The sequence below is a fragment of the Ammospiza caudacuta genome, chromosome 11 (genome assembly GCF_027887145.1).
Source record: "Ammospiza caudacuta isolate bAmmCau1 chromosome 11, bAmmCau1.pri, whole genome shotgun sequence".
Taxonomy (NCBI): domain Eukaryota; kingdom Metazoa; phylum Chordata; class Aves; order Passeriformes; family Passerellidae; genus Ammospiza; species Ammospiza caudacuta.
The window spans coordinates 5,777,973-5,797,372 of NC_080603.1; the positions used below are offsets into that span (position 1 = coordinate 5,777,973).

Here is a 19,400-nt window from a genome sequence, read left to right on the forward strand (position 1 = left end):
TTCTCCACCTCAAGCCTGGTTTCTCATTCTACTGATGGTGCCATTCAGTAGAAGAAATCAGTGTGAGAGTCATTGCAACCACATACTTTTGATACTCTAACAAAACACAGACTGGCTGGTGGCAGTGACCTCTCAGAGCTTCTACTCTGGAGAGCAAGGCATTAATGGAATAATGAATATTGATTTTATTCTAGCTCTTTCTGGTGTTTTACATGTTCTGCCATCAGTTTTGTGGAAACTTTGTTCTTGTGATTTTGAATTCGTTTCAAATCTAGTATCAACTAAAGAATTTGTGATTATTTTTGTTTGTTTTTCTTTATCATCAGAGCAAAGGCATCTCTCATTCCTGGATAGCACAATCTGTCAAACATCCTTCCAAAGGTCCTGTCAGAGTAGCAATGTGGTTGTGTTTTCAAGTAATCCTTTCCACATCCGTATTTTACTTCTATTTGCTGGCTAAGAGAATGTAATTCAGGGCAGAATGACCTGGGTACTGTGTAAAACCCCCTGTTTCTTCCTCTGTCATGGCAAATAGAATCACTTTCTGGGTGTGATTGTATCCATGTATCCTTGATTTATAGGTCACAGTACTAGTGACTGGTAGCAGTAAAAATAACTTTTCAATTATGCTTTTGAGTTCTCCAGTGAATTTAAACAGACTCTTGCATGGTTTTTTATACATACAGTGGATATGCACTATTGAAACAATAAATGTTGGTGTGTTGTTCACAGTGGAAAAATGCATTAATGCCCTGGAATTCCCCCCCAAAATGCCTCATTTGCAGCTGTCATTGGGCATTATTGTGCTTATTTTGTTCCCTTATAGCTTTAAAAACAGAAAACATTTTCCTGAAGTGAGTGGAACAATGCTATGAATAAACTGATATGAGAGAGATCTAGTTCATCACTAGAAACAACAAAAAGATCATGATCAGTTCTATTACCTGATTGCCTCCTACCCAGAATGTAAAACCTCCACAAAAACAAAAAAGGAAAAAAGAGTGGGGAGAAGGGAATCTCCAAAATGACTGCCTGGAGCAGAGCACAATGGTGTACACAGCTTTTGCACCCCAGGTTCACACATTTGTTCCACTGTGGAAAGGAAACCAGAGGAAACCATTCCAAAAGACCAAGCAAGCCTGGCACATGAATAAAGTTGTAGCCACTCCTTGGTGTCACTGTCTTTCCCCATGTGCAGGGGCAGATAGCAAGGGTTCATCTCCTTTCCAGCCAGGAATTTCTGTATGTTTGGGTTTCATTGCTATTTTCCCACCTGCTCTGCAGTGCACACATACATACACAGAATCCCCTGCATTCCAGAGAAGAGAAGGAGCTGGTGCTCCTCCTGAAATGGGCCAAATATGTTCCTTTCAGACTTCATCACACACACTTGTACCAGTGCCACAGCTGGGAAGCTTTTTTTACCCCATCTGCAGAATGTGGTTTGTAGACGTAAAAGTTGGCACACTCGGTAATTTGAAAATTGCAACTTGTGGAAAAAATGAGAAGTGCTTTAATAACTTTCCTCTCATTATCATCTAATTTATCACAACTGCAATATTCAAAATTCTTCAAGGGTTCCTCAGCTGCATATGTCTGTGCAATTATGGCTCTTTAAGTAGTTATAATCTGCCAAGTGAGCTGTCATTGTATCTGATAAGTAATTTTGACAGCCATAATGTGCTGATTATGGAGCAACACTGGGAGGATGATGAGGGTCATTGCTGGGGTTTTGCCAGTTGAAGCTGCTTATTTTCCATTAACCACAGAACTGGTGGTAATGTGCTTTCAGAGTGTTTGAAGAACTTCACTCAGGTGAGATTTACCCGCTTGAGAGCACCCTGTTTCTCTGGGTTCCTTCTGGTCCCCAAAAGAGCATCCTGCCCAGAGACACATGCCAGCAAACAAGCAGATGTGCAAGTGGGCAATTTTTGGTCCTGAATCCCAGTTGTTCCCAGGTGTTTGCTGGGCTTTTGTGAGATGACCCCCATCATCTCATGGTGTGCAGCTCTGCCCTGAGCCTTGGCACAAGCATGGTTAAATCCCTGTTATTTAATTTCCAGGAGTTCTTAAAGCAGTGCTTTGTTTGTATCTCTGTTTTATTATTTCCTTTGTGCTCAGTTTACAAAAAATCACAAGCTTTTTTTAACTGCCACATCTATAAACCCAGTCTTACTGAGACAAAATGTTCTAAATATGTAATGAGAATAAAGATTCCTTGGGCTCTGTTTGATCCCTCTGTGTTCAGAATATGCCCTTGGAGCCACTTGTACAATTCTGTTACTTAACTCAGATATCATCATGACAGGCAGCCTGGTCTTTAGGCTTTGTGATCACCTGCAAATTCCAGTGAATCCCCGAGGATCAGCATTTTCTCAATACATCTGGAAATGAGGTTTCCAGTAAACAAGGCTCTAATGCTGTGGCAGGAGAATGATGATGATCCTGGTGGCTTGGTGTGAGTTGTGTGCTGCAGGGCTGAGAGGAGAGGATGCTCTCAGGGACGTTTGTGACCTCAGAGCAAGCAGGGGTGACTTGGAGTGAAATAACCCAGTACAGATAACACTGCCATTATTGATCATTCCTGGAAGACAGCTTTGCACCATAGCCACTGAGAGAAAATACCACTTTAAAATTAAACCAGAATGTTCAGAAATATATAGAATAAAACCTAGCAGACAAGCTGTTTTCAGCAAATGCTTTGACAAGCAGTTACTCAGTTCCTCCTTCCAAAAACACATTTGTCACCCAAAATTTAAATGTAAATGGCTGTTCTAAAAACTGTGTCAACACAGCACTTGCTCCCCAGAGCTAGAGCTGAGCATTCATGAGGGAGTTCTGCCACAGCCAAATTCTGTTTGACCACTTGTGAAGGCATAAATGCAAATGCCACTCAGTGTTATTGAGTGGTAACTACAAAACTGGCTTTGAATTAAACATACCTACCTCTTGATAAAATATGTTGTGTTTCCTCCTAGATATATTCAAATTAATATTATAATTTACTTCAGAAACTGCAAATAGAATTTGTTTCTTTACACTGTTGAGCAACAGTTAAACACAAACATAAATAAAAATTTATTTGCACTTTCTGAATCGCTGGAATGATCTATTATTGTGGAACTTACATGGTGTTACTTTTTTATTGCTTTATATTGCACATTTGGTTTTAACAGTTGCATCCTTCATTCTGTTAATTTCAGATTAAAAATTGAATTGCAACTGAAGTTCAGCCATAGCTCCTAAAGCATAAAAAATAAGCTTTGGTTTTCATTTTCTAGAATGAAAGGGGGGGTGGAATACAGACTAAGTAGAAAAATAATCTCTCAGCAAGAACTGTGCTTGACATTATTCCTAACAGCTGCTGGTAACTGTGAGATCTGTGTTCATTTTTGTACTACAACCTTCATTTTTATTGCACTTTGGTTACCCAAGGTTAATTTAGACTTTAAACAACTATGGACTTTACCAGCACTCAGGAAGGGGTTGCCTTTTGCCATTGATAGCAATGCAAAATTTGTAAATAATCAGTAAGATCCTGTACTTTCAACTTCAGCTCTGTTTTCAGGTAGTTTTTTTTTTTTTAATGTGGTATCTCATTTGCTCAAAAAAATCGATACACAACTGTCCTTGGAAGTTCACATTATATAACACTAAAAGAGTTTGCTATGCAAAGAATTATGCCTATTCTTAAATCCAGGCCTCTCAAAACTCCTGCAGCAGTCTTAACTCTTAGAGATACAAAATATCCCCAAAGAAATAAAGATTTTGAGTAATTTAAATAATAGATTGTGAATCCACAAATATTTCAATATAGAGGTGAAACTGAAACATGTATCCACAACATGGTTTGTTTCACATTGGATTCCACTGAATTCAGCATTTTTGTCATTCCCGGTGGACTTCAATTTTGCTCTTGCAGGGACTTACTCAGAGACTGATCTGAGGCAAGAAAGTGAGGGAACAACAACCCTGGTACATCCCCAGACACTGAAATGTTTGCAAGACCATGGATGCTTTGAGGACAATAGATCAAGGGATTAGGAAATCCTAGAAAGGCCAAATTCACACTAAGTTGGAACTAAATCTCATGGTGAAGTCCCAGCCCCATTGCAGTACTCCATGTTTTCAGGACTGGAACCCCAGGCTCCTACATGTGTGAAGAAGAAAGGAATGATTTTTTTTCTAAAAGTCACAAGCACCTTTCAAACTAACACAGCCAGAAGTGGGCAGCAGACTTGGAGCAGGAATCAAAGAGAAAGAGCAAAGTCATTAAATATTTATAGTGGAATTGACATAAGTATGGTTTATCTAAAATGTAATTGCACTGAAGTAGAAGGATTTTGTGGATTTTTTGACGTTTTGAGGTTTCTGCCATTTCTGCAGTGCAGAGAGGGGTTTTGAGAGGACTGGATTGAGAGTCTGACCTTTCTCTGAAAACTATTTTGACACAGCTCAGTTTCATGAAAAGTTTCAAATAGCTTTTCATTTCACATTGGAGAAAAAAGCTAAACACCACCTTCAAAGCTGCTGAACAACACCATTTCTGTCCTCTGTGGTGCCCCTGCTCAAGAGGACAAGAAACAGGAGAAGATCTAAGAGATACAGCAAATAAATAGGGGTTTTCAGTGGGCTACATGATAAAAAGCACAAAGACCAGCATGTTGAGCTCACTGTGGTTTGGAATTTCCAGTTTAGAAAGCAAAGCTCTTTGCATTGCTGGATGGTGAATATGGGTGGGTGACACAGGTTTGGTGATGCTCCGGCTAGGCCTCACCTCCCGGCCTGTGCCAAGCGTGGCTGCCCCTCTCCACCCCTCAGGCAGCAGAGTGATGCATTTCCTCCGAGGGTGCCCTGAGCATACCATTTAAATAAAATGTAACACCACAGCAGAGCAGGGCTTTACTCCTAATGGCAGCAAAGCTGCTCCATGTGGCTGCGGATGGGAACCCCGAGTCCAGGAAGCCAGAACAAAGGAGACCAGAGGGGCCACTTGGGTAAGTTCTCAAGAGGGTTTAACCTCTGAGAGGGGCCAGGGACAAGTGACAAATGACAAGGCTCCAACAGGGTAACAGCTGTGGGAACCCAGAACATCCCTCTGGCTGTCCAGGATGGCCAGGACCCTGCCAGGGGGCTCAGAAGCCCTGGCACAGAGCCCAAAACACCTGTGGGTTTGATTATGACCCATGGAGCAAATTACCAACCTTAGATGAAGACCAGCAAGCCACAACAGTTTAGGTAGAATAATAGTGAAGTTACCATGGGGTGGAAAAGTAGATTTTGGGGTTTTGGTATGGGGGGTCAGGAGGCAAGATGGAGGGATCTGGGTGTGCCCAGCCTTTCTCCTTCTTCTTCTTCTTGGCCTCCATCTTCTGCTGTGATGGTGGCACTGACAGATTGGTTTAGAGTAGAAGCTCACTGTCTAACATAGGTGATAGGTATTGGAAAGTAATTGTAAACATTGTATATGCAGTTTTTAGTATAAAGACATAACACCACCCTGGGGGCAGGCAGAGTTCCTGGAACTGACCTGCTGGACAGACTTCAGCAGGACAGGAGAAAATTTTTTATAGCTAAGATACAATAAACAACCTTGAGACCGAGAAATGAAGAGCTCTGACTCCTTCTTCAAGCACCGGGCTGGGAAAAGGACTTTCAAACTTTTCTCAGGGTCACTCTGAGCAGCTAGAGATCCTGACAAACAGCAACTTAAGAACAGTGGAGGGCACTAGGGGAGGATAACCAAGAGTAGAACAGCAGGGGAGGAACATAGGGCAGGGATCAGATTCCAGGGATAACATGGGATGATGATGATGATGATGGGATGATGATGATGATGATGATGATGATGATGATAATAGTAATAGTAATAATAATAATAATAATAATAATAATAATAATAATAATAATAATATGGGATTATAATAATAGGGGACTAACATGGGAGGGGATCAGGCTGGACACACCAATGGAATGTTGAGAGAAGGGTGATAGACAAGGAAGTTTCTAGAGAAAGGGGTTGAGTTACATTTGATGAACAAGGGAAGAGGGCAGTACTTCCAGGATTGGCAGGGAAGGGTCTGGAAATCAGCGAGGTTGACATGGGGACTGACATAAGATTTGGTGGAAAATAGTAGTAAACAACTTCAGGGCAAAACCATGGAGGAAACCAAACATGGAATAAACCACTATAAACTCACAATAAAGAACAGAAACAGAAAAACAGTCAACCACAGATAAGATATCCCAGCGTAAAATCTTGGGACAAAGCCCCTGTTTTTATAATGCAGTTGTTAATGGCTGTCCTCTACATTTAGGCTCAACACAGCTGCAGTTTGTATATCCATTATAGTTATTTTCATGCCAGTGAGGATATGAAAACCTTAATCCAAGTTTCCATATAGGAAAAGTTACTGTATTCTGCTGCTGACCATGCCATTCCACAAAAGAGCCATGTTTGCAATCAGTCTGCAATTTACTGGAGCACAATCCCCCTGCCATTATAAATACTGTGTCATGGGGCTGTGCTTCTGGAATTGCTTTGGTGGCTGGAGTCCCATCTGAATCATGGAATATATCAGGATCTCTTCAAGCTGACAATCCTGCATTGAAAAACAAGGATCTTACTAAATTCGGAGTAGGAATTAGTTACTATCTCAGAAAAAGCTGGGGTTTTGCTCTGCTTAACCATTTGTGCTGCTGTTAGGAGAACAAAAAGCTGGGAATAAGGAGCAACATGTCAAGTAGGGGTTGCCCACGGGCAGCTGGAAGTACTGAGATAGTCAGCTCACGCAGCTCAGGTTCTCACATCTCCCATGTGTCAGGCATTGAGCCTGAGCAGGTGAAGGCAGCTCTGCCCAAGGCTGTGCTGGGGAGTCTTGAATTGCTGTGTCTGAAAAACCATGTTCTCCTGAGCTGCCTGGGAGTGACACGGCCCTGCAAGCTTGTTCTGCACAGAAACACAGACATTTGCTGGCTGCCGGCACTCTGGCCAGTGGCTGGAGCTGTCTCCTGGAGTACTGGCATGGTGGGGAGAAACCTTGCACTTAAGACCAGCACAGTATAAAAAATAAAGGTTTCCTACTTTATAAAGGTGAAGTAGGAAACATCAAACTCAATAGTACAAAAGAGGAGGAGACTGTGAGGCTCAGAGGAATAGGATGAACTGAATATATTTTGTTAGAAGAAGCAATTCTAAGTGTCCAAACAAATCAGAGTACGACTGATCTTCCAGAGAGATGTGCATTTACTTTTTCTTCTGATGAATTTTTTCTGCACTACGTGATTTCCATTCTGATAAAAAGCCAGATGCTGTAATTTTGACTGTGTTGCTTTTCATTTGAGATGATGCTTTGCAGGAGAAGTATTTGTGTCCAAAGTAACTTAGTGTGTCTAAGAGATCCAATCCAAATGATGACTTTACATCAGGAGCTGAGTATTTCAGATTGTTTAAAGACAGGCAAGTGGAAGTAAAGACAGATGAAAAAAAGCCATGATCAGGAGGAACCATATGGTACTCTTGTAACAATTAAACTCAGTGCTCTACTTTGGTGCGTGTCTGCAGGATGCACAGACTAATCCCTTGTGTCCAGGCTCCATGCCAAGATTAAATTAATGTTCCCAAATTTTTTACTTAATCTGCTTCTGTGAGAAGAGGCCACAGCAGAGTAAAGAGCTGAGTGAAAAACTGAGGATGTGTGAGCACTTTATCCCTTTCCTATCCTCTCACTCAATGCCTTGCCTTTCACATGTGTTTTCATGGGCAAAAGGTAGAAGGGTCCTAAAACACCTGATGCATCTCTGAAATTTCACTGTGTGTGTTATCAAGAGTTTAGGAGCCACTGAAAAGATCCATACTTTCCCTTTGAACTCATTTCATAGGCTGCCAATGCCATGCAAGCTCCACAATTATTCAAAGGTACAATATTGGAATTATTTTATGGTTGTTATTTTTGAAGGACAGCCGTAGCTCCTAGTGCTTGGCTCTCCTCTGGTTTGCATGGTTGAGTGTACTGTTTAAATTATGTGCTAGCCAGTCCAAAGTTCCTGATATAGCTCTCAAGTTAGCTCTAACTCATGCCTTTGATTCAAAAGAAACAGAAAAACTGATTGATCATTCACTGTGTGCTTTAAATTAACTAACTATGCCCCAAAAGAATGCCTTTAAAATTATTCAGGGAAATAATAATTTAATAAATTCAACATTTTCCAAGCTGCTTTATCTCAAAAATTGTCTGCCTTGATAGAAGGCCCTAGGGAAAGTAGTTTAATTAAAAAGTAAGGTTTTCTGTCAGTCTGCTGAGCCCTCTGCAGACTAAACAGCTGCTGATTTTCTACTCTGAGTGTGACATGGTGATGTTCATTTTCTTGTTTATCTCTGTGTATCTCACAAGGGAGCCAAATCTAGCAGCTCATGGAGCACCTATCCTGCTGAAGGAAATATTTGGTTTAGGTTTTCCTGTTGGACTGTAGGAATTCTGTAAGCAATATGTATTTGCTAACCAAGATTCCTAATTCTAGGTTTCTATTTAATTTGAAATATAAACATCATAGCTACTTTCACATCTTTTATTAGCATTTGTTCTTTAACTGCTCAGTAATACTTAGTGGTAGGAAATTATTGCAAGCATTGTAATAACCTTTATAATTTTACGTGCAGATACCTCTAGGCCGCTCTTTTAAAAATAGGTTCACCTTTTTTTTTAAATTATATACACACTAAATTGGGTCAGGGCCTCATAAGGCAAGTTATCTCCTATTTTTTCTATGTGTAGACCTCACTAATCTAGAGGAGAAATAGCTTTGTGACCCATCTTTCAGGCACGAACGTGGAATTAGGGCAGTGGGAGCATCTGGGCCTCTGTGTCTCCTGCAAGAGGAGCGTCGGAAGCAAAGTGATTTTTGATCTGCTGCAGCCACAACTGCAGACATTACAGCCTTGAGTGAGCATTGCCAGAGAATGCAGGTGATGTGTGTGAAGACAAGGACCCAGAGGTGTTTGTGATTGTTATTGACACCTGCACAAAAGGAAAGCAGAAAATGACCCAGCTGGGAACTGTGTAATTCACAGCTTCACTTGGCTCCTGGGGGATAAAGGTCCTTTTAATAATGTGCTTTTTTGCACAGGCTTAACTACACGGTTGCAGGATTAATTTTTCAAGTTTTTCATTATAATGTGGTATTGTAAAAAATGCCAAGGCAAATATTTCTCAGTGATGCTCATGTAACTGTTAGAGACACTGTGCTGTGCCCTACAGCACTGTAACTAAATGGGACAGCAGTTCCTGTGTGCTGAGTGTGAAAAATGCCAATGACTTGTTATTAAAATTTTAAAAGTTTAATAGTCATAAAATGGTTATAAAAATAGTAATACAATTAGAGTAATAATAATTTGGACAATTTGAATTAGGACAATATGAGACAATAGAGACAAAGAGTTATGGATGTCCAGGTACCTTTTTCTGGGCAGCACAAACCTGAGAAAGGCCCCCCATTAACAGAGGATTAACCCTTAAAAACAACAACCTGTTACATATTCATACACCTCATACATGATGCATAAATTCCATTCAAACACAGGATTCTGTCTGGTCATTGTCAGCTTCTTAATCTGAATCCTGACAGCTCCTTCGAGGCAGGAAGAAGTTTGTTTCTTCTGATAATGGGGCAATAAATTCTCTTTCTCTGAAAGATTCAGGTGTCCTGTGGCTGCTATCTCGCTGCGAGTCCTTTCTTTTAAAAAAGTATCCTACATATCATAGTTTCTATTTTAACATTTTTATTACCTGAAACTATATTTAACACAGTACTTAAGAGAATTAATTAATTAATTAATTAATTAATTAATACTTTCTAACACAACACATATAATATTCATTTTAATATTAGCGAAAAGCCAGTCATAAAATACATGCATTTTTCATATTGAGTGTGTGGCTGTGTGGCACTGGATGCACTCCTGAATCCATGGGATACTTCCAAACATGAGGCTTGAGGCTGACAACGCCTTCCATTGGTGCAGTGGGCATGGAACTCCACACATTGGTTAGAAAACTATACATTTTTGCTACTTTTCTTAAAATCACACTTTCTTCCTTTTTTGACTCTCTTGAATATGGCAGATTTTAGAAAGAATAAAAGGTTAGGAAGTGTTTCAAATTGTTTGCAATAGAGTGTTAATTTGGTAAGGGTTTGATTGATGGGAGGAAGGAAAGAAAATATTTTATATTTCTATGCTTGTAGAGTAGACGGTGTTTGCAAAAGGCACTGTCAGTAGTTAATTAACCACATCTTTATGTGCACAAACATTTATCTCCTTGTTACTTGCTTTTCTAATCCACCTCAAGGTTTATTGCAGTTTTCAAATAAACATCTATCAGTTCTCCATCATTTGAGGTGGAGTGCAGACCTGAGTGGGACGTGTTGTGCATCTCAGCAGTTGGGGATGCCAACAGAGCAATGTGGTCAGATATCTCACTAAAATCACAGTTTGTCCAGAAAAATCACACTTTGTAAGCAACATTTATGTAAACAAAACTGTAGATGAGGGAAATTTATTGTGGAGCCAGGAGGAAACCCAGATATCACTGCTGCTTTTATGTTGCCCATAGAACTGTCTTAATCCTGAGCAGCTGGTCCCTGCTTCAGGAGAAGGATGAGGTCTGGTTCATTTGGTGTGAGCTTCTGCCACCTATGAATAACTTGAAGTGCAAGTGCAGTTTTCCCCTCTTCCAGTTTCAAATCCATGGAACAGAAGTGTAGCAGTGGATTTATGCTCTTTCTTTGCAGAGCATGTTGCCCATAACATTAGATATGAGGAAATAATAATTTTTGGTATTAAGACATGAATGCCTCCCTCTATTCATGATTTCAGTATTTGCTTCCTGGAATTTAGTATTGTAGTGTGAGTTTAATAGCATTGACTTAAATGAGCAGGAAAAGCATTTACAGTAGTTACTCCCTTATATTATTTCCCTATCTTTACAGCTATTTTACATCTCTTGTTATTTTTTTGCCTCATTTTCCCAAACAACTGTCTTTCTTCCTTCAAAACATAACCTTCTGCTTTCAGTAATTATTTAAACAGTAGCAACAGCCTGTTATAGAAAAACTTGTCAAAGCTGTGAACCTTCCAAGTGGCATGGAGACACTCCAAAGGTCACCAGCTCTGCAGTGCAGGAGGTGTTTGCAGGATTCCAGCAGAGAAACTTGTATACAACTGTTATTGTGGAAGGCTGGCTTATGAAAAAAACCAAACAGAGGAACAGCAACCCCTAAAAAAAGTTATTGGAAAATCTGACATTGCCAGCAGGTCATGGGTCAGCGCTGTATTTCTGAGAAAACAGCAAACCTAGCAGTGTCCCAGCAGGTACTTATTTGCAGGTGGCCATCAAAGTGCCAGGAGAAATCCTTGCTGATAAATTTTCCAAGAACAGCATGCCTGTGTTTATGTTTCCATCTGCATGTAAAGCCTTAAAGATTCAAATTGGATTCATACTGAGAGTACTTCAGTTTTGTTGACAAACTTTTAGTTAGAACAAGAGGAGAGTCATGCCTCAAGCAAATCCACACATTATATAAAATTTTAGGAAGTCTACAGGTGGCATGTAGTGTATGGAGATTCTTCTTTAGTGGTGGCAGTCAGATACCTCTGTTAGGACTTGATGGATCCCTGGAGCTGGATTAGGATGCACCTTCTTGAAGGACAGGCCTAGGGAGACAGGAGTGTCATTGTCACTCATGTGCAAAGCTTTGGAGGTCACTGTAACACTTTGATCATGGCATTTCTGCCTGTTCTTTGCATCAAAGCTTGATATGCATCTGTCCTGAACAGGGGTTTTGTCTCCTTCAAGGTGGGAGTGGATTTGCCATGGGATCCTGGGACTTTTGATTCTTTGGGATCTTCCAGGGTCTCTGTGCTTACCTCAGGAAGTATAAAACTGCAACCTTAATTTTAAATAAAGGATTATCTGTATTGACTTACATGTTGGAGAAAAACCCACGTGGAAGTGTAATAAAAGTCTAGAGAGTAATAAAATTAGAACAGGATATGAATGTAAATGAGTAATTTTGTCAGCAGCAAACTAATGAAGCCTGGTTTCTCAGAGATTTGAGCTTCATGTTTGATTTACTGCTACCTAAAAGGTACAAGACAGAATTGAAGCTTTTCTTCTTGTGGAGCTTTTAGAACACTTTTGTGTGCTCTCTCTGCCGTTTAGTGAGATGTGACCTCTTTGTCACCCATCTGCTTTTTCTGTAGCATCTCTGTATTGTGGAGCTGCATAATTTCAAAGCACTTGAGGGAAACAATTCATCTCTTTAAAACATAGTTCAAGTTAACAGATGGTTTCAGGAACAAGTCCATGTGTGTAGTCACACATCCAGACGTGTCCTGGACACAGCAGAGTGATCTCCATTCCATAAGGAATCACGAGTTTGCCTGAGCATGCAGTTGTCACTGAGGCTGGAAAAATGATTGAGTCCAACCTGTAGAATTATTGAGTCCAGCAATAACCCAGCAGTTCCAAGCCACCACTAACCCCTGTCCCTGAGTGCCACATTTACAGGGCTTCTGAATCCCTCCAGGGATGGTGATGCCGCTGCTGCCCTGAGCACCCTGTGCCAGTGCCTGACCCACACTTCTGGTGGAAACATTTCTTTCCTGACATCCAATCTAAACCTCCCCTGGTGCAACTTTGTCAGGATCTCTAGCTGGTCAGAGAGACCCCAAGAAAAGTTCCAAAGTTTCTTTTCCCAGCCCAGCACTTGAAGAAGGAGTCAGAGCTCTTCATTTCTCGGTCTCAAGGTTGTTTATTGTATCTTATCTATACAAAATTTTCTCCTGCACAGCTGAGGTCCGTCCAGCAGGGCAGTTCCAGGCACTCTGCCTGCCCCCAGGGCAGTGTTATGCCTTTATAATAAAAATTACATCTACAATGTTTACAATTACTTTCCAATACCTCTCATCTATGTAGACAGTGAGCTTCTACTCTAAACCAGTCTGTCAGTGCCACCATCACAGCAGAAGATGGAGGCCAAGAAGAGGAAGGAGAAAGGCTGGACACATCCAGTTCCCTCCATCTTGCCTCCTGAACCCCCATACCAAAAACCCAAAATCTACTTTTCCACCCCATGATAACTTCATTATTATTCTACCTAAACTGTTGTGGCTTGCTGATCTTCATCTAAGGTTGGTAATCTGCTCCACAGGTCATAATCAAACCCACAGGTGTTTTGGGCTCTGTGCCAGGGTCTCTGAGCCCCCTGGCAGGGTCCTGGCCATCCTGGACAACCAGAGGGATGTGCTGGGCTCCCACACAACTCGAGCCATTTACTCACCCTGTCAGTTGTTACCCTGGAGAAGAGACTGACTCCCATGCCATGAGAGTCTCCTCTCAGAGAGCACTGGGGTTTCCCCTGAGCCTCCATTTCTGCAGGCTGAGCCCCCCTCCAGCTCCCCCAGCTGCTCCTCACCAGCCTTGTGCTGCAGCCTTGTGCTCCAGCCCTTCCCCAGCTCAGTTCCCCTCTCTGGACTCACTGCAGCCCCTCAGGGTCTTTCTTGCAGTGAGGGACCCAGAACTGGGCATGGGGTTTGGTGTGTGGCTGCCCCAGTGCTGAGTACAGGGGGACAATCACTGTCCTGGTGGCCACACTGGTCCAGGGCAGGTACCAAATTGGCTTTTTGGGCCACCTGGGCACACCTGGCTCATGTTCAGCCCCTGTTGAGCAGCACCCACAGGTCCTGTTCTGTCAGGCATTGCCAACCCCAGCCTGGAGCACTGCAGGCTCGTGGTGGCCCAGCCTGGCCTTGCTGAACCTCAGCCAGCACAGTGAAACAACATTTGCTGATTCCTGATTCACACATAACTTGTGCCTTTCTAACTATTGATGCCAGTGATGGAATGTCAGAGATCCCAGCTTTCCATCTGAAGTATTCAGTATTCTTAGTGTAGTGAAGGCTGAGGAAGTAGAAAGGGAGCTGTGAAAAGCCAAATAATCCTCAGTGTTTCTTAATAACTTCTGAAATTGATTTCAAGTGAATGAGGCTGTGTAGTTATTAAAGGAGTAACATTGGGGATTCATATTTCACTGGAAGAAGCATGAATGTGGTGTTTCATATAAAAGACAGTAATTTGTAATACAATTTTATTGATCAAGGCTTATAATCACTAAATCTTGCATGCAAATGTGACTGAATGTGAAACATTGTCTTTATCAATTTCCAAACAGTGGATAAATTTGTTGGTTATGCTACTGTAATGATGAACCCTCAGTACCTTTTTTCAGTCTATTATTATTTTTACAGACGAAATAATATCCTTATTACCCCAGGATTAGTAACATAGGGATCTGGCATGGCTTTAAAACTTAAAAGAATGTAAACTTCAAAATTCATAGGTGCTTATGGCTAATGATAGTCTGAATGATTTGAAGAAAAAACATGTCCAGAGTTTAGTTAAAATGAAACTCTCAGTTGAGTTCAGCCCTGTAACCAGAAGTTTTCATAGGAAGCAACTGGAAGCCCTCAGAGTGTGTATCCTCGCCTGGGAGAAGAGAAATTTTCCCTCTGCCTTGGCAATTGCTGTAGGATTTCATCAATGTGCTTCTACCTTTACATGGTGTCACCAGCTTTTCCTTTTTTTAGTAATTAAGTGCTCCCACCATTTCTATGATCACAAAATCCTATATCCACCTGCTCACAAACCCATTCAAATGAAATGAAGAACAAAGCACAGAATTTTGCTGGCTTGTCTGTTGGGAGAAAAACAATGTCCCAGTTTGCACTCTCATTATTTCAGCCTTGCAGAGGGGTAGGGAAGAAGGGGGTGCAAATGTCCTCCAACTTCAGTGGTGAGTCTGAGGAGGAGAGAAACCCTGCCTCGCTTTTCTCCAGTGATTTACAAACTCAGACTTACCTAAGGGCCCAGGAAGATAAGCTTGGCACTGTTCCCATTGGCATCATGTATGTCTGGTGCAAGGATCAACTGACATGGACTCCACTCATGCCAGCAAAGCAAAGCCATTTATTACACAGTTTACCAGAATTTACAGGTCACTACGTTTGTAAAATTTTCCATTTTGACCCCTTTGTCCTGGTCTGTGACAGTGTTCACAGGGGTCTGAGGGTCTCAGGGGTCTGAGGGAAGAGAGGAGGATCTGACTCCATGTTTCAGAAGGCTGATTTATTATTTTATTATATATATTATATTAAAACTATACTAAAAGAATAGAAGAAAGGATTTCATCAGAAGGCTGGCTAAGAATAGAAAAAGAAAGAATAACAAAAGCTTGTGGCTCAAACTCTCTGTCCGAGCTAGCTGTGATTGGCCATTAATTAGAAAGAACAAACATAGGCTAATTAAAGATCCACCTGTTGCATTCCACAGCAGCAGATAATCATTGTTTACATTTTGTTCCTGAGGCCTCTCATCTTCTCAGGAGGAAAAATCCTAAAGAAAGGATTTTTCATAAAAGATGTCTGTGACACTGGTCCCCTTTAGAAACACAATCTTCTGATTATTCTTCTCATGCTAGTAATGTCCTTTGTTATGTCTTTTGCCATAAGGTCCTTTTTGCATCTCCCCTCACCAGCGTGGTCAGTGTCAGTGACCAGACATGATGTCTTCACTTCTGCTCTTGCCCCGAGTTTCTCTCTCCCTTGGCTTTCACTGTACCAGGGCCAGAAGGTCAGTGATGCTGCCCAGCTCAGCCTCTGTAGCTGTCTCATCTCTGACAGTCTGGGGTTAGCTCAGCTGGCTTAAAATAAACCCCTGTAGCTCTATTTAATAATTACAAATAATATCTGTTACATTTTAAAGACATTGTTTGAAATGCTTAATAAGAGTCTTTCTATAGATGTGTCAATGTCTTTGTGTCTGGCAGTGGACCTTACTTAATACTCTGCTTTGTTACAGCTCTTACAACTCTGTTATGATTTCCATTTGCAATACAGCCATTAAGACACCTTTTTAAAAAGTGATGATCCTATACATTTCAATTGTTCGACAGTGTTAGTTCATTTCTTTGGAAACAGCAGTAAAGCCCTTCTTTTGAAAACAAATCTTATCCAATTTTTAACAACATTTCCAGTTGTTTTCAAATAAGCAGGTTTCTGTAGCCACATTCTGGAAGTGCATGTTGGGTTTTTTGCAGTGTGTTTACAAATATCTCATCATTTCCAGGCAGCTGTCATTATTTTATTTTTGGAAAATGGGAATATGGAGGCAAAATTAGAGTCATATTTAAAGCTGGAGTGTCTTGCATAGGAGCGGGATATGGAGACTTCTAATATTTGATGAGAACTGATTGGAACATGTGCTGCTTCTATGATTGCTTTGCATTAGGGCACTGCCTTTGGAGAGGGAAAAATTATTCATATTTAGATAAGGGCTGAGAGAACTTTTATCTGCCTGGAGCTATTTCTGCTTTTTAAGAACTGTAGCTTGGACGTCTGCAAATGCTGTCTTGTTTGCAATCAAACAGTGGATCAATAAAATAATAAAGACAAAGCACTGAAGTTAGGATTTTTGTTGATGGATTGTGCATCTGAGGAAAACTTTATTAAGGAACTATGAAGGCCAGTCTTTATAGCACACAACATACAGTATTTGCTATTAGATTTCCCATGTTTGCACCGGTTTATTTTCTTTTCAATTAAAATAAAGCTGAAATCCACAATATCATTTTTAGATGAATGTTTTGTTTTGAAGTTACAAGGAAATGCAGATAATTTTTTTTCAAAGGTTGTGTGTGACAGCAGTGGGATGCAAACTCAGTGCCTGTGATTAAAGCTGAACAGGCTGCTGCCCTTCAGCCTTCTCTTCATCTTGTGCTCTGGGCCCTGTGCACAGTTCATTATCACTGTGCAGCCTGCTTTTAGGATGTGCAAGGTGTTGAAAATCTCAGGCTAAAGTCCATTGCTTCTTCTGTAGCCCAAATATTTGAGCTCACTGAGAGTGGAGAGCAGAGAGCCTGGAAAAGAGCACAGCTTTGTCCTGGGAAACTCCACAGCCCTTTCACACCCCTGGAGGGAGAGGGGACAGCAGGAAAATGTGTAAGCAATGCTTAGTGTATGTTTTCAGCACCTCATAATTACCAAAACAACCGTGTGCTGGTCCTTTAAAGGCATTCACAGGATTGATTGCAATTGTGAAGTGTGGGATTTGTCTGCCTAAATGTCAGTGGATGTAGCTGAGCAAAGCTTCAGCTCCTGTGGTCATAAAGGGAAGCCAGTGTGATGATAGTGGAGGAAATATTCTAAAATTCTGTGTTTATACCTCCATACATAATCCCCACCCTCCCTGCACACACGCCCTTGCCATTTTCTATTTTTCACACATAATAGGAATTATGAACTTCAGCACTTTGTAAAAGTCACCGTCTGTTCTCTTTTGCAAAAATAAACAATATATTGTAATAGAGCAACAGGAACCTAGCCTGAATTAGAGGTCATAGATTCAGAGTTAATTTAGAATTTGGCACTTGGCTCAGATATGATTGGCAAGGAGATTTTCAAAAGGCTGCAACTGTAAATTGGAAATAAATGGAAAAGGATTATGTGAGTGGGAGATGGCTTTGAATTTATAATGCATGTCCTGAGACTGACTTGCTCATAAAAGAGCATGTGTTTAATGTGTCATAAAAATATTTAAGTCATATTGATCTTTCTATAAATATTTCATTTTTAAAGTTGGATTCTGGAGTATCTTGCATAGGAGCAGGATATAGAGACTGAACTAAAAGTAAAATAAAATTAGCTCAGTGTGCATGTCCTTGCTATCATTATGAAGGATAAAAAAAGGAACACCAGAAATTGGGTCTTTTTTCCCTTTCCAGTCTCATATTCCCACAATATCCTTTATGCTGTCTTTTGTGACCAAATCAATTTGATTAGTCCTTGCTATATCATCTGTTCTGTTCTCGAGTGCTCATCTGAGAGGTGCTATGGATCTATTGCATCAGGAAACAGTTTGGAGGCAGAGTGAGTTGCTGCCAGGAAGGCACTCATGTATGAGAGTGAGAATGTGGGTGTGTAACTGAGATGTCCAAAAGGGACACTTTTTGGTGTGCCTTCAGCTGCTTCTGATCCAGAGCCGATGTATGTCTGTAAATAAAGCAGGATGTGTTTTGAATGTGCCCATGTTCTGCACCATTAGTTTTTCCACTGTTGGGAAACTGAACTGCAAGAATCTGCACAGCTATCACCTTGGCCGCTCAAGGGGCTCAAGGAGTGACAGCAGTTATAAAAGGACCACCTCTGGAGTATTATCTGTTTTTCTTTTTGTTATTTCCTTTAAATAAATACAGTCTCCTAATTTAGCTCAAATGTAATTTAGCTCACTGTTGCTGTTGGTACCATATGGAATGGCCTCTGGGGCTTTCAGGAACCATTTAGTACTGACACAGGAAGAGGGAGGAGTGTGCCTAGAGCTGCACTCAGAGCATCCCACTGCACAACACCTGCCTAATGGTTCTTTTGGATACACAGTGACCTGGTGCCTGAGTCTGTGTTTCCCTCCTCTGGAAAAGCAGGTGAAATACAAATGAACTTTGCAGGTGCCTCTCCAGTGCATAAGACTTAGACCCACCCCCCCCCTTCTCCCCCAGTTATGATTGTTTTGTGCTGTTCCTCACAGGTGAAATTTGTGCTTTTAAAATCCATGGGCAAGAGATGCCCTTTGAGGCCATTGTGCTGAACAAGACATCTGGAGAAGGTCGGCTCCGAGCAAGGAGTCCCATTGACTGTGAGCTGCAGAAGGAATACACATTCATCATCCAGGCCTACGACTGTGGATCAGGACCAGGTGGAACCAACTGGAAGAAATCTCACAAGTGAGTGAAAATGAGAAGAAATATTTTTTTGCTTTGGCATACATTTGCTCCACAGTCTATGTTATTTCAGGTAGAAAACAAATAAAGATAAATCGTAGTTGCAATATTCTATCCATTTTTTCATTCCTTTTTCCTAGTAGAAAATATATTTCTTTTTGTTTGTTTCAGTTAAAGCTTTGCACAGGATCCCCATTCAAGTGGATAAATGCATCTCAGTTTCGGTTTATATTTTCCATTTGTGCTTTCATTTTAAATACATCCAGGTCATAGAAACTGGCTTTCAATTGATATTTGCAATTTTTAAATAGGTTTTCTCTCTGTTCATCTCATTTCAAATGGTAAGAAAAGAGGAATCATCCCCTTTTTTTAGCATATCTGTGCCATAAGCTGAGCAGTGTCACATTTGAATGGAGTCTGACCTCAGCTTTTGTCCAACAAGTCTCAGAGAAAGTGAAGTCCTCTGAAGTGGAGTGTATTGAAGGTCACTGGGTGGTACTTTTACTTTGGAGCCAATTCCCTGAATAAGCTTAGGTGGCACAGTGCCTTTTTTCCCCTTTGAATTCATGAAA

General features: G+C 41.0%; 1 protein-coding gene across 2 annotated transcripts in view; it reads left to right on the top strand.

The window, feature by feature from the left end:
• CLSTN2 (calsyntenin 2) overlaps positions 1-19,400 on the top strand; it is a 325,243-nt gene that overhangs the window by 221,378 nt on the left and 84,465 nt on the right. For both annotated transcript variants that reach the window (XM_058811966.1, XM_058811967.1), the window contains exon 3: positions 18,636-18,831. In XM_058811966.1, the coding sequence (XP_058667949.1) occupies positions 18,636-18,831 (196 nt within the window). The remainder of the gene's footprint in view (positions 1-18,635; positions 18,832-19,400) is intronic.